The sequence below is a fragment of the Malurus melanocephalus genome, unplaced genomic scaffold, assembly GCF_030028575.1.
Source record: "Malurus melanocephalus ecotype Western Australia unplaced genomic scaffold, MMel_1.1 scaffold_3, whole genome shotgun sequence".
Lineage (NCBI taxonomy): Eukaryota > Metazoa > Chordata > Aves > Passeriformes > Maluridae > Malurus > Malurus melanocephalus.
Window position 1 is genome coordinate 5,556,353 of NW_026623235.1, and position 15,651 is coordinate 5,572,003.

General features: G+C 40.2%; 1 protein-coding gene across 1 annotated transcript in view; it reads right to left on the reverse strand.

The window, feature by feature from the left end:
- The window catches only part of ATAD2 (ATPase family AAA domain containing 2), a 29,626-nt gene extending 14,012 nt beyond the window's left edge, over nt 1–15,614 (reverse strand). The window contains exons 1-16 of the mRNA XM_057368266.1: nt 15,318–15,614; nt 11,217–11,356; nt 10,653–10,702; nt 9,115–9,259; nt 8,000–8,096; nt 7,551–7,599; nt 7,101–7,211; nt 6,543–6,621; nt 5,684–5,773; nt 4,661–4,769; nt 4,336–4,451; nt 3,440–3,614; nt 2,722–2,810; nt 2,232–2,391; nt 1,222–1,312; nt 473–787 (exon numbers count right to left, since the gene is read on the reverse strand). Coding sequence (XP_057224249.1) covers nt 473–787; nt 1,222–1,312; nt 2,232–2,391; nt 2,722–2,810; nt 3,440–3,614; nt 4,336–4,451; nt 4,661–4,769; nt 5,684–5,773; nt 6,543–6,621; nt 7,101–7,211; nt 7,551–7,599; nt 8,000–8,096; nt 9,115–9,259; nt 10,653–10,702; nt 11,217–11,356; nt 15,318–15,524 — 2,023 coding nt within the window. The 5' untranslated portion in view covers nt 15,525–15,614. The remainder of the gene's footprint in view (nt 1–472; nt 788–1,221; nt 1,313–2,231; nt 2,392–2,721; nt 2,811–3,439; nt 3,615–4,335; nt 4,452–4,660; nt 4,770–5,683; nt 5,774–6,542; nt 6,622–7,100; nt 7,212–7,550; nt 7,600–7,999; nt 8,097–9,114; nt 9,260–10,652; nt 10,703–11,216; nt 11,357–15,317) is intronic.
- Nucleotides 15,615–15,651: the final 37 nt, after the last annotated feature.

Below are 15,651 nucleotides of genomic sequence, written 5' to 3' on the forward strand. Positions count from 1 at the left end.
ATGGGAGGTGGACAACAAAGAGGGGACACAATTATCTCCCAGTCCCAAAGCTTTCATTGTGTTGGTGGGTCTCTGCTGCTATTTTACCAATACAAACAATCCCAGCTCTACTGGGAGCAATACTGGGAGAACACTCACCAGGGATTAGCATGGTTAACTAACTATTGATGGATCTCCATTAATCAAGACATGTATCAATACTGATTTGTTCTCACCAACCGTCAAACTAAACCTTAACAAGGCTGATGCAGTCAGGAGCATGAGTTCACTTATGCTATAGAAGCCAAGCCCTGAAGTACAACCACTAAAACAGCACATATKACAGGTCACTCACAGCTCCCATCCAGCACAGTGCACATGCAGGTGATAAAATTGWACTGTCATTATGGCTGAGAGGTTTGTGTGTGTTAGTGCATATACCAGAAGCTTTTGCTTTGGCAGAATTTTAAACAAGTAGATGTTATTGTTATACCTTGCTGTTGGTCCTTCTTCAGTGCAAGCTCTGCATGGGGAAATACTCTCTGCAAGGCTTCTAAAATTCTTTCCAGTGTGTTTTCTAACAGTGGTTTTAAAATAGGTGATAGCGCTCGCCCAGGTGAAGCCACAGCCCTCTGTGAAGCTGGGACAGTCTTTTGCATGGCCATGACAAAATCCTTTGCTGTTATTTTAATTGAAGCGATGTCTAACTGCAGTTTTTCACTCCTTTCATATATCTGAGGATATCGGCGGCGCAAAGCACAGAGAGCAGCTTCAGCACATAAAGCTTTAATATCMGCACCACAGTATCCTAATAAACAAAAAAGAATCAAATGTTATGTCAGGCTCAGGAAACACCAAAGTCAAGGTTAAGATTTCTAAGGTGCAACTATGAAAGAATTTACATGCAACCAAAAATTAACAGGGTAAGATAATTTAAAGAATTACTGCACTGCAGAGAAGTTTTGCKATGGGTCTCACAGCCTGATATCCTGCACTTAAGAAGCAGCCTCCTAGTCAAAACATTACTCCTGGGAAAGATGGCTTAAACCCATTTTGTATTCTGAGAAAAAAAAAAAAGAAAACTGAAAGCAGCACCTGACTTGGTTTACTCCCAAGACATACCAGATGCCTCCACTGCCTCACTCCACAGCAAGGCACAAGAGCTTGAGTACTACCTGGAACAAGCTCCGGCTCCCTACAACTCAAGCCATGTGCAGTAACCTCCACAGTTTCCAAACGCACCAACACATTTCTCAGCCAGCTCTTCAAGAAACTTGTCCAATGGTTTCAGGGTCCAGTCTCGTGTGTGAATTTTAAAAATCTCTTTTCTTGCCTGAAAACAAAACACTTGCATTTTAGTTTCCCCCAAATTTTCTCTTGAAACAACCACAACACAAAATCCCCCAAAACCCTCACACTAATACAAATACTTATCTGCTAAACTTWGAAGTATTTTAAAGGTCAGTTAATAAGCTCTGTTTTGTCAATGAAATTCCAAATTAAATCTAACATATCTGTTAGATATGTTTCATGATACCTCCTCTCCTGTTCCTGAGAGCAGATAAAAACTGGAGAAAAAATATTAGTGCTAAATGCACTGTCTAGTACACTTTTACTAGCCTTTAATCTAGCACTTTCCAAAAAGTGCTAAGAAAAAGAACTATGAATAATAGCCAGAAAGAAAACAAAAAAAACTGCATTTCAGTTGTGCCCATTACCCACAGTATTTTTCATTGCCTGTTATGATTGAACTGGAAGCTTCCCAAGCCCTGCACCTGTGCAGTGACTTCACATTTTTGTAAAAGTCTGTAAGTACCAGCAAGAACATCAGTTTCTTACACTTTTAATTGGTTCCAGCACCAGCCTGGATCAAAGTTTTTGTTATCAAAAAAATAATTCTTGTCTGCACACYGTTTATTTCAATTTCACAATGTTATAGTGGTACTTACTAATTAATTCATACAGTAACTTTTAAACATTTTGGTGAGTAGCAGTGCCCCTTTTCTCTGCTGGTCATGGAGGAACCAAAACTAATTAGAGAACTAACTACTTATTGTAATMATTTTAATAATATACACTCCATGCCAGATCTGCCCTCCAAGTGCAACAGTCTTTCTAGAGAGCCCTCTTTTGTCCAAGTAATACAATACTGAGGAGACTTTAATTGGTCCATAATCCTGCTGTGTTGCAGGCATTTGTCACAAAGATGGAGTCTGCTACACTAAGCACTGAGGTTGAGTTGAAGTTCTGACCTCTTTGTTTGGCAAGCTGAASAGGAACTCTCGATCAAAGCGTCCCGGTCTTCGTAAAGCAGGATCTATAGAATCCAGCCTGTTGGTGGCTCCAATTACCACAACCTCTCCTCTACTGTCTARGCCATCCATAAGTGCSAGAAGTGTTGATACAACAGAGCTAAGAGAAGAATACAGTTTTCACTCAGCAGTTAATTTTCTTCAATTCGACATCATCTCCAGTRCTCATTCAAAAAGGACAAGCTCTTACTGATAAAATGCTGACTAGAAAAAGACAAATCATTTAAAGACAGGACAAAATAGGTAAGATAACACAGACCTTGTGCTGGTATCAAGTTTAGTGAATTATTTTTAATTGCTATTTAAAGATAATCTGAAATTAAGTATTAATTTTCAGGATAAATGAACGTGTCACATCCAGTTAAACAGGTTGTGGTTTTCTTTTCACAAAGATCAAGCAGCTTCTATGTTGATACAACACATGCCTTACCTATGAACTTGGTCTTGTTTACTGGACCGTACAGGAGCAAGACCATCAATCTCATCAAAGAAAATAATTGAAGGTCGCATCTGGTAGGCCTACAATGAAAACACAGGAATAYTGACATCAGGAAAACAGCACTATTTGGAGAAGAAATGCACAAACAACATTGTGGTTAGAAAGTCATTGGAACTAGATTTTTTAGACCAGCACCAGGGATTTCTATTCATTGATCTAAAGCAAAATGTTCTGAGCAATGGAAGGCAACAGCTTAGGTCAACTCACTGACATGGTGACAGGAAACCAATCACACCACTGTTTTTTACAGTTATTTAGCAATCACCAAGAACAGAGCTGGGACTTAATTGTATTACAGGTTCTAGAAGCAATCTTTGTTGCCAATTAAAAATAACCATGCTTTCAGTCTGCATCTGTTTCCCTCTGATCTAAAGTCACCACTTCTTGAAATCTTTTCCGGGGTTGTTTGGGCTTTTCTTTCCTGAGGCAAGGAGTCGGGAGTGTGTGTTGCTTTGCAAGGTTCACTTGACTGCTTTACTAATTTATCTTAATGCATCTCAAGACTTCAACTCCCTAAAACCTTCACTGAAAAAGGAAGCACTGAAAATTCCACTTCAATAGAAGGAGTTGACAAGACATGCAAAAGAGTTGTTCTTGACCATGGAAAGTTAGTTAAAACTCAGGAGAATGTAACGCATTTCAATCGTACCTGATCAAATAATAAACGAAGCTGTCGTTCAGATTCYCCRACCCATTTGCTCAGGCAGTCAGCACCTTTTCTCATAAAAAAGGCTACTCTCCTGTCACCTTGGCTACATTCATTAGCAAGTGCACGAGCAACCAATGTCTTTCCAGTCCCTGGTGGGCCATAGAATAGACAGCCTCTGCAATTTTTAAAAAGAYGTAAAAAAATATGCACAAAAGGAAAATATCATGAAAAATTACCTAACACCCCCATCCCTAAAGCACACAACTGTTCTCTCCAAAACAAAGTTTTCTCTTAATTGTTTGCAATACTTTTAAAGTTACTGAAATCAAAAGAATCTGAAATCCTATTTCAATATATTATGTTTTTGCTGACCAATATATAAAGTGAACAATTAAACCTCTAATAATTTCATTTCATAACACAGAACTCACCGAGCTATGTAAAAAGTGGACAGAGAGATTCTTATTTTAGCCCATGCACAACAAGCACTGCAAGGTTTGAGCTGCAAGTCCAATCAATTGTAAAGCTGCTACTGGAGCTCTTGAAAAGAGAATTTGTGGGAGAGACAACTGGACTTCCACAAAACAAACTGCAGTTGACTACTACTCACAAACTTACCGAGTCCACTTGCACATAGAACTCAACAGAAAACCACTCCAACTCCCCCTTTTAAAGGCAAGACACTTTTAAAACACAGTCTTATCACATGGTATGTCTCTGAACCTACATATATGCTGGATTCTATCAATTTTTTTAAAATTACTTTTTCCTACTACTAAAAAACCCCAAAACCATGAACACTTAAAATTCTGAAGTGTGGAAACAAAATAGCTCAGTTGCATACTCTCCTGAAAATAGGTGAATTAGAATTTAGAGTTTTAAATGGCATCCTTTACCTTGGAGGTTGAATTTTGAACCTCTCAAAGACTTCTGGATAAAGCAGTGGAAAAACGACCATCTCTTTTAAAGCTGAAATGTGGTCAGAAAGACCACCCACACCATCAAATCGTACCTAAGGTCAATAGAACACATTTAGATGTTAAAGCTGCAACTTCGCAGGTTTCATCAGAATTAGAAGTCAGCACCAAGGAAACATACGTGCCAATTTTCAAACTGCTTGAAAGAAAACTGCAAGCCAAAGTAGCTGTAGACAGCACATGACTGAAAGCTCTCATAATTACTGAAAATGTCTCACTGTGACAATGAAGTAAAAGTACTTACTGAACAATCTATTTGCACTGGATCAACATCAGCCAAACTTGCGCCGATTTTCATGCGATCCTTGTGAACTCCCTTTAAGTCACTTTTCCGGAAGTTKACAGGAAGAGACCTGATTTGAATTCGGGAGAAAGAGAAAGGTGCTTTCCAACTTACAATGCAGATTTTTGATTTTTTTAATAGCAAGGGGATAAAGAAGATGTTACAAATTAATATAAACTTCCTGAATTGTTAATATATTTGCTCCAGCTGTTTTATGTTTAATGTCCATGAGTACAGAAAGGAAATTGGTTGCTCCAAATATTAAACTGAGTTAATTATTTTAACAACTCTTAGCATTTAGGAATATCCATGCCAGTCAACATAGCATATATGGGAATACAAGTTTAGAACAAGTTATTCCTTGTGTGCTGCCCATGGACTGACAGTGATTYGTGTGAGGAAGAAAACTGTCCCTCCCAAGCTCCAGACACACTGATACCTTTTAAATATTTTTAACTTCTATATCCAGTAAGTTACAGCTAAAGAGGACACTTATTTCAGTTGGTATTAACATTATAAAAGCTGTCTATCACTGCCAGATAGACAAGCCTTTTGGAACCTGTGTGCCAGAAGACATATCTGAAACACATCTGAGATGTCATGCAGAAAATTTATTTGTTAGACTGTTACTCAAATGGTTTTTCTGGAGCATTTGTCAAGTAATCAAATCTCCATTATTTCCTCTATTTATAACATTCTCTGTTATGGTGGTTTTCTTTCTTAATAAACTACTGTAAAACGCAGAATTTTACACTAAGAAGTTTTATCAAAGTGTTGGTACTCCCATTCCCACCCAGAAATCAAATTACTTATTAAGATCAATTCTAAAAATACAGTTGTAGGGAGTCCAGTTACAGGTGTATCAACAGATATGACTGCCAGAATTTAAAAACTGAACAAGATAAATTTGGTAACATTTCAGTGAGGAAGATGCAAAGCCCTCCCAAGTAGCCTCCTTCCTCCCCTATTTCCAATTTTATTAACCTTAAATTTCTGTTCTTCCTCTGCCTCTCAAAATYGTCTTCATCATCAGATGAGGAAGAGGAATCACTGCTGGGGACTGTGTGTCTCCGTCTGCAAACATTCAAACAAACAATTAAAAAAACTAAAATAAATACTAAGTACTACCAAAATTTAAGTGAATGCCATCTCACAGAGATCTAGTAAGTTTCCAGATGATTGTACTCCTTATGATTCTGATTTCAAAGTACATTATGTGATTAACTTCATGACAGCAAAATTYGATTTTGTTAGGAAGGTAAAATATTTAACCAGCGTGCAAAGAAATTCCTTAACCAAGTTACTCTTTTTTGTCCACTCTCTCTCACACACARATCAAGTTTCATTTAGCATTATGTATCCACTCTGTGAAACATCAACCTTCTAATTTCAAAATTTGGTTTCAAAACCCCCTCCTTCCATAATTGCCCGCTTTCAAGGATGCTAAACTAAGTGCTCCTATCTAGCAAGGTATAGTGTTGATCCTGCTCAACACTTCCARGATACTAAACCTATTTGTCATTACTACTGCAATCTGTAATTTACAATTTCATTTAGCATTTTTCTTGTTTTGAGTATAGTTTTATACAGAAATTTGAACTGATTCCAAGGAGAAACCAGAATCAGTATCTAAGTGATTAAAAAAAAATCGTTAAAACTTCCATACAGGCTCTCTCTCTAACTAAATTGTCTTTGGTTTTAAGAAAATTGAACCCGTTAAAATAAAAGTCTGAGGTTTTCAGAGGGAGATTTTGGCTTTAATTCCAGACTAAATTAATGCAGTTATATAATCTCAGACATAACCCWTATCATCAACACAAAAATTGCATTTTCAAACTCACACCTGTTAGTTCCCTTGCATGAATCTGTCTGTCTGACAGGTGAAGACCGGTCAGAAAAATACATCTTACGTTGTCTTGGTTCTGTTGAAAGCAAAAAAATTGTAATAATTTTACAAACGAGTTTAAGACAAAGCTTACTGAAAGGATACTGAAAGAGGCAGAGAATGGGACACCTATACCCATCTCTAAGTTATGCGCAACTCTTGCGGGGGGGCAAGGGGAAGGGGGATGAGGGTTTTTTTTTTTTAAATCAATGCTCAATAAAGCAAAAACATATCCAATGATTTTTAAGAACTGAAAACAACAAGAGTAAGATCAACAAGCTGTTCAATTACTATTCTTTCAAGGACATAYAAGTAGTATTTTTACTAAAAAAAAAAGAATGCCAAAAGGCAAAGAAATAGAATGTGCACAGGATATATACACTTAACAAAACTGCAGGCAASATATTCAAATGGAAGTCAAGTGTGTGGACGTATTTTCATTGTAAAAACCCCCCCTAACACTCTCACTTCCATGCAAGAAATTAGCTCTTAAAAGAAGTTGTGCCTATAACCTACTTTGCAATGGAGCCTGATAGCGCTCAACAGTTTTCCTCTGCCGAAAGGAGTAACGCTTTTGATTGTCTTCACCATCGTCTTCTTTGGCTTCACTTTCTTCTGAGGAACCCTCTGTACATCAACATTACATTAGAATGTTTATGTACCTTTGCAATGTAAATTCAAAATGCATTACACCACATGTACTCCCACTTGTCCACAACCTTTTTGTAAGGACTTTGGAAAAACAACTTTTTTCCTCTGAAAATCCGTTCTGAGCTCRCTACAGTATAGTCCTAGAGTCTGTGACTGTGGCTTTGTAATGTCAGTAGCAGCACAGATTCTTTTGAATTGATGAAAAACAGTAGTTTTTCTATCTCAGTAGTTCATCCCATCTCAATTATTTAAAATAAAGCTTTTGGCTAGAGCATAGTCAAGAAAATTAAAAACAGAATTAGCCAACAATGCTACCTTGATTATCAGCTATTTCTTCATCAGTTCTTTCCGTATCGAGGCTTTCCTTTAAAAATGAAACAAGAAAAACCAGTCACAAACATGCAGAAAATCTGTGGGCATAGCTGTTGCCTATACAGTGTCATTATCAAGGCACTCCATATAAAGAGAATATCTAATGACTGCAGGGCAGGAGAGAACAGGAGCATCATTCTGAAACCCAGGATTAATAACAAGGGGTTTTGCTCCATAGTAAGAATTCAGACCCAAACAAAAAAAAAAAAATCTATGAAAGCATTCTATGAAGATGTTTAAAAAACAAAGTGACTGCCATTCAAAAGGWCAGCAGGATAGCCTAATTTTATAAAGCAAAACTAAGAAAACACATGATTGCTGTCTATTATTTTAACATGAATTATGTGAAATACCCCACTCATACAACACCAGCAAAATAAATTAGTATCTACTTCTTCTGTGTCATGGAACTCCTCTAGGTCTCCCATCCTTCGCCGTCTACGCATCTTCTGCATGTCATCCATTTTTTGCAAGACTGCTTCTGCAGTACTGAAAGCGAAAATAGCCAAGTACAAAAAAAGCCCATTTAGGACAGTACACAATCATCACAACATTTTAATACAGTGTGCACAACGTAAGAGTCATTCACAGCCGAGTTTTGCAAYACTACTTAAAAATTAGGTCAAATGTTTACTTTYTAATAGAGAGAATTAAGAACAAATCTTTGAGGATTTCCAAACATACATTGTTTTTCCCTTTTTTCCTCTCCTGCTGAATACAGTAAAAAAAAGCCCCAACTACTTCAGTAAGAAAAAAGAATTCTGAAGACCATTTTAAGATGAACAAAGAAATTATGGCAGTTTTTCATAGCACTTAGGTTGCTCTGCATGATAGCATTGAGACACTTGGTTCACTGCCTTCTTCAGACAACAGATTGCTTATTCTTCTCTACACTGCTATTTAAGTTTTGGGTTCATTTTCAATGCCTACTTATGCTAGACATCTTACTGCTGTTACMCTTGGCAAACCTTTCAGAAAATAAATTTCAGTTTGGGCTTTACAGAGGAAGTAAGGCCACAGACAAGCAGAAACACTAGGATTGCTTCACTTTGCCGCTATCCAACTTTCCTTGGTGTCTTAAGTTAAATCTACTGAAAGTCACAACATAACTGACTGTTTTGGTTCGCAAGAAAACATAAAAACCCAGCCCAGCCCATACATACCAGACCAGGTTGCTCAAAGCCTCAACTTTAAACACTTCCAGGGATGGGATATCCACAGCTACTCTGGGCAACCCATTCCCACTCCCACAGTGCCTCACCACTCCCATAGTAAACAATTTCTTCCTAATACCCAATCACTCAGATACAGCACATACATTGCAGCACATMGGGAAGTCTCAGCCTGACCAGTGAATGCAAATAGCTCTTGCTRCCAGGAAAAACAATACCTTTTCCTGTAACCAAAAGACAGAGAAACCCCTAGCCAGTATTTTGCCATAGTGCAAAGAGTGGCTAATAAGGCTCATTGTAGTAGCTTTGCTATAAGATGAGAAAAACCTCCTTACTTTGTAATAAGTTTGTCAAACAAAACAGATTCATTTGTAGTGGTGTGTCGAAGTCTGCAGCTGCGGCGAACATCCAAATCACCATTTTCTTCATGGACTTGCTCTGCAGCTTTTGCATCAGCTCTGGTCCTCAGTGTTYTAGACACTAAAATGCAATAAATAATAAGTAAAACTTTCTGAGATGGAAAATATGTCAGTCCCTTTATTTCTCTTTTTCTCTAACAAAACATAAACTSCTGTACCTCTAATTGATTTTTTTCTTCAAATACTGAGTTGAAAGCTATTTTYATGATCACAGCATTCAATGCATAGTTCTTATGCTTAAACTACATATTTAAAACTCTGATTTGTACAGCAGTTTTTTAGTAGACTGGAAAGCCAATCTGATGAAAACAAACACACAGCTTTTGTTTCATGTAGGAGGCAAATTTATTCCAGTTACTTCTCTCTGAGAAAGTGAAAACAACTAATGCCTAACTCTAAGGTGTTTTCCCTCCACTCATGTTACCTTGTACCTAATAGCTTTTCTAAAAATTGCTTATGTGGGAAGTCTTTTCTAAAGATGCATGGTTTTGGTACACTGTCTAAGCATGCATCATTTTCACTTTCTGCATCACGATACAAAAGTCTGAGAAGACGAGAAATGCCTTAAGAAAAACTCACAAAGAACTCAAAATCACTTGCTTGCTTTAAAAGAGATTTGCCCAATATTTACCAGACAGCACCCTTTGCCATGCATTCATTACTTGTACCATCGTTAAAACAGTTAACAGAACTCAGTGAGAGAGCAACAGATGTATCACTACGTTAGCTTAAACATAGGTGGGTTTGATCTCCTCATCACCRACTATAAAACAAACTTTGAGCTCAGTGAATAATAATTTACATTGCATAAATAGAACTTGAGTTACTACACCCAAAGCGTATTTTRGGTCCCTTGCCATGTTTAGTCTGCACACAGTGCTGGCACAATGCTACCTGGAGCTAAAGGATTTTCCCAGCTGCCACCAAGTGGCCTCACAGCACCAAGCCCACTTGTGTACTYAGCATGGCAAGACAGCTCCAAAGTGAAATGCTCAAATTTACAGACACCTTCCCCATGCGGGTGTGCATCTCATGRCTGAATTACTTTTTAACTGACTTGTGCTACAGTACTGCAATATCCCCTCCTATTTGCAAGAATGATTTACAGTTAACCTGTAAAGTTAACCAGTTCCACAGACTCYAGAAAATCATTGTCACAAAGCAACCTGAACTAAGGGACAGATTCTCTGACGCCTAAAAAATTCAGGCATTCACACTGCATTCTTCCCAAGCCTGAAAAGAATTAACAGCACCCCCTCCTGYTTGCACCTACCTCTTTTCGTAAAACTCAGTGGAGATTCCTATCTTTGATTTAYCTATTCTCACAACTTCAGGTAATTTTGGCTGATGAGTTCATAAGTTTTTGGGGTCAAGTTAAATGGATAAACWGACCAAAAGCAATCCTTCTCAGAAACCTGGCTAAAAAGAAATCCTAAGGAATTATCAYTACTTACCTACTTTATAGTCTTCCTTTTTTGGGCCTGATTTCGGCTTTGCCAACTGCCTACATTACGAAAGAGAGCAGAAGAAAGGAGAACAGAATTGTATTAAAAGTATTGAACAGAAGTATTGAATCACACTGCATTGCACAGTTCCCCCTCAACACTGGGGAACTTTAATCTGGTGCTCCATGTCAYGCAAAGAAAAGCCTGTGGACCCCAGAGAGGATACAGATCCCAAGTCTGCTGTGTACCACATGCACACAGTTCCCTAAGGACAGACATTTTCTAACTTGCTCATCTTAATGTCTCAATAGGGCAGGTAGTATCTCAGTAACCCAAGTGGAGGAGAGATCGCAAAGGACCTGAAAAGAGATACATGCCTTTCATAGAAGCAGGAGACTTTTACTAAAAAGAGCAATTCTAGTCCTAAGACACTGGCACTGTCATTAACATATTCATATTCCCCTGTGGATTTTTAGCTGTAGATTTATCATGATGTGACTCACTGTGCATGCTTTCACTTTTCCTTTTCATTCTATGACTTAAATAGAGATTGAACCCCTAGAAAAACAATACCTTGAAAAGTGTCGATTGGCATTTTCACTTAATATTTCCATGCTTTTGTCAAAGCTAGAGTCTGAACAGGGCGGCATGYTTTTTCTTGTTGATCTTAAACAGTGTCCATTGAAGCATTCAATTTTGCCAGAGGAAAATTCCTAGGAAAAGAAGGAAGAATGTATATAGCTGAACCACTTATATTGCTTAATTTGGGCAAGTTTTGTCTGTTACACTCCTGACTCAATAGCRATGCAACTAAAGGCAAGTAAGCCTCAAACCACTTCTGTGCCAAGAGATAGCACTGATGAAAAAAAAAAAAAAAAATCACACTAGATTTCAAAGAAAAAAACCCAAATCTTTGATTTCAAACATGCTTCAGTGACCCCAGCAACCAAAATCTCACCTAAAATATGCAATTGTTCCATCCCTTGGGAAGGGCCTGAAGTTATTACTACAAAAGAAGGGGCTTGGGGCAAAAAACAAACAAAAATAGTAGAGAAAGGGGAAAGCCCCTCTTATTGCTTTGGATCAGTTGATGGATTGTGTCACTCCTGAAGGGACACCTTYAGGTGAGCTTTGTGCCTTCCAACAGTCTTGGAGCAGACCACTGAATATTTACTTAGATCTGCTGCTGATAGATCTCTGTCACTAAGCCTTCTGTAGCAGCACATATTAACACTCCGTAGTTGGGTGCATTTACCACCAGCAATTCAGAATCTGCTTTCCTGTCACTTCAATTACCCACACTACTCACAAATCCGGAYCCTGGAAATTCTTATTGATCTAGGCCAGACTGATAATGCTCAACTGGCTATAATCAGAAATCAGGCCCAGCTGTACCCAGCTCCTCTGATCTCTGAGKATCAGCTGGAACCCAAGGGGGGTCATCTTCTGCCAGATTTCTCTATTTTTAATGCAACAGAAAAATGCTTAGTAGTGGGATTAAAATCTTTTTAGGAGAGTTTTCCACCTGTCTCTTTTCCATTTATGGCAGTCAGAGGGATATAAAAGGACTTCCTTCAAGGGAATAGCATTTATCCACAGAAAACCAAATGGAGCTGAAGATACAGTTCTTCATGGATGTTTATCTTGTTCACACTGGGGTTTCTGCAAGGAGGATGCTATTGACTTTTATTGTGTGAGGAAAGTTGTGATGACAATGGGAAAGGGCTTGTTCCATTTACAAAGCAAGGTCTCATTCCAAGTAYACCAAACTAAATCTCACACTGAMAAGGGCAGAAAACAGAAATACTCTWCTTCTTCACACTAATGTTACCAAGAGGTAATTCCACTGATTGATGGACATAATGAGTGAAGAATGACTACGAGGATGTAAAGAGGTTATGACAGGAGGAAATCACCAGGGCCAAAGCCCAAACATAACTTAATCTGGCTAAAGCTGTAAAAGACAACACAAAGCATTTTTACAAATACATCATCAAGAAAAGGAAGACTAAAAAAAATCTCCACCCTTATACACAGCCAAAYATATGACAAAGGATGGGGAAAAGGCAGAGRTACTCTGCCTCARTCTTTAACCAGCAGTSCTCACAGTATCCAGACAGGGACAGAGAGCAGAATGAAGCACCCATATTCGRAGAGGAAATGGTCAGTCACCTGCTACACCACTTGGACACCCACAATTCTCCCAGCCCCAATGGGATCCACCCAAGGGTACAGAGGGAACTGGCAGAGGAGCTTGCCAAGTCACTTTYATAGAATTCTTGAGGGTAGAAAAAACGCCCAACATCAAGTCTAAGCTTTGAATGAGCATCACCTTGTGATGATCATTCARAACCAAAACCCTAGCACTAAGTGCCACATCCAGTTGTTTCCTGAACGCTTCCAAGAATGGTGATTTCACACTTCCCTGTGCAGCCTGTTCAAAGACCTAACCACCYTTTTTRTGAAAAATTTYTTCCTGGTGTCCAGCCTGAGCCTCCCCTGGTGTACCTGGAGGCTACGTCTTCCTGTCCTGTCACAGGTCACCTGAAGAAGAGGCTTATCCCCTACAACCTCCTTTCAGGTAGTTAAGGGAGTGAGTGACAAAGTCTTCCCTAATTCTCCTTTGCTCCAGGCTGAACACCCCCAGCTCTCTTATCTGCTYCTCATATGACTTACTTTCTACACCTTTCCCCAGCTCTGCTGTCTTTCTCAGGACACATTTCAGCACCTCAATGTCTTTTTTGTCATGAAGGGCCAGAATCGGAMACCGGATTCGAGGGGTGGCCTCACCATTGCTGAGCACAGCAGACAATCACTGCTCTGGTCCTGCKGGCCACACAGTTTCTGATACAGGTCTGGATGCCCACACAAAGGAAACTCAGGAGCACACTGCCCTCAAATGCAGATGACAAGAACAAACTTTTTCAGCTTGGAGAACTACACCAGGCTTATAAACATGGAGATACACAGTTTCCAAAGGGATAGCAGCCACTTTGGATCTCACTGCCAAACTACTCATGAAACTTAAAGGGACTGGAAACTTGGGAGTGAATAAACACAACAGATGTTGGTTTACCTTAAACCTCCTGCTCCATGCTCCTTACTGTTTATGGATGAAATGAACTGTATAATTAAAGATAAACCACCTCCTGATATCAGAAAAAAAGACAAAAGCTGCCACCACATCCTTGCACATCAACAAGATAGGAAAGAAGCAGAGCCCAGCATCCTATAAATGAGGTAATGACTCCTTGCCTCAAAGCACAGGAAAGGTCTACAAAAACAAAGAAAAAAACCAAAACCRAACCAAAGAATAACCATACAACCAGTTTCATAACAATGATTCTACTTCGATTTCAGGGATGAGTTTACATTTAGCTTCCTCATTCCTGTTTTCCACACTGAGAACACATGCCAGCAGTGTTATCTGCCTAACGCTGCACAGCCTCCCCTCTTGTGCAAAGGCTGAGCGCAGCCCCCACCAACCACTTCTTGTGGGGACTGCAAAAACAAAACAGTGATCTTTAWGCAGATTCCATGATTCTTTGTTGGAGGAGGAAAAAAACCCACCACACTAAGGATTCTTTTACTTCTTAATGAGTAGTCTTCAACATAAGGGCAAAAAATATAAAAATATAAAATTAATGCATACAACTGAGACTCTTAAAGATTTCTGAAGGAAGGAAACAGTCTATGAGAAGCATCACTCCAAGGTAGAGGTCCCCTGAAGAGTAGACTACTTCTTAGTTGGATCTGGTCTGCCTTTACTAGTCACAAAAACCCAGGACTGCATTTCCACACAGCCTGATTTCAAATATCAGAGAAAAGTTTTAGGTTTTGAAGGCTATGTTAAAAACAACAAACTTCTCTAAGTGAAATGATTCAGTTATTAAAATTGCAATGCTGAGACGCAGAGAGCATAGGCAACTTTACCATCATTCAACCTGTCTGTCTCTTTTCTAGTATGGAACACCAAAATTATAGAAAGCTTAAGTAACATTTTAATCAGTTTAGGTTATGTACATTAATTAAGTACATAAGTACATAAAATGAGTCCTGGTTTCTAAACCGAGTTTTGTTGTTAGAGCATCCAGAGTACTACTTGGATACTCTTGACTAAGGATATTTCACAGGCCCTTCGTGCCAACCAGAACGCCCTCAGAGGTCACATATGTTTCGCGTCAAGCGCCGGGTTTGATGCATTTCTGTCATCTAAACAGACAACTCTCTATAAGCCTTAGCGCAACTAAAGCAAAGAGGTCTCCAAGATATTTTTAAGACAACTTTTTCAGATAAGGAACTGAACCAAAATAAACGGGGATGGGGAAGGACATACAACACACCAAACCCTGCGGTGATGCAGGTTTGTATTTCCAGGGACCGGATCTCAGCTCGCTGCCACAGCCCCCAGATCAGGTCTTGTGCAGAGCCCCCTTTAGCCGCGGGACGACCGGGAACGGGGGCCAGGCCGGCTGCTTCTTCTGACACCCGCAGCGCTTACCCCAAACATTCGGTTCTCCCCTTTTTTTCTCCACGGAACACCGCTCCCCGGCTCTTTCTCAGCGCCTCCCAGCAGCTCCCGGCCAGCACCGGCTCCCCCCGCCGCCTCTCCGGGCCCACAGCCCAACGCCGCCCGCCAGGCCGTGCTCACCCCACCCCCACCCGGGCACTCACGGCCTCCTCGGCTCTCCTGGTCCCCCTGGATACCGCAGCCCTGGCGGACCCAGAGCGCGTCCATACGCGATGGCTCCTGAGCGCCGGGGCCTCCAGGGAGATRAACTCGGAGCTGGAGTCCAGGAGCTCGAAGGGGGGCCGGCGACAGCGACTGTCGCGGGGAGCCATGCGGGGCGGGCGGGCGGAGCTGCTCCGCAGGACCACCATGGCGAGGGGGGACCGGGACCCGGACCCGCGCCCGCTCGGCCGTGTGCTCCGYCCGGATCCCTCCGCCGCGCTCCCTCCCGCTCCGCCCTTCCCTGCRGCCGCTACTCCCGGCCCGCGCGGCGGAAGA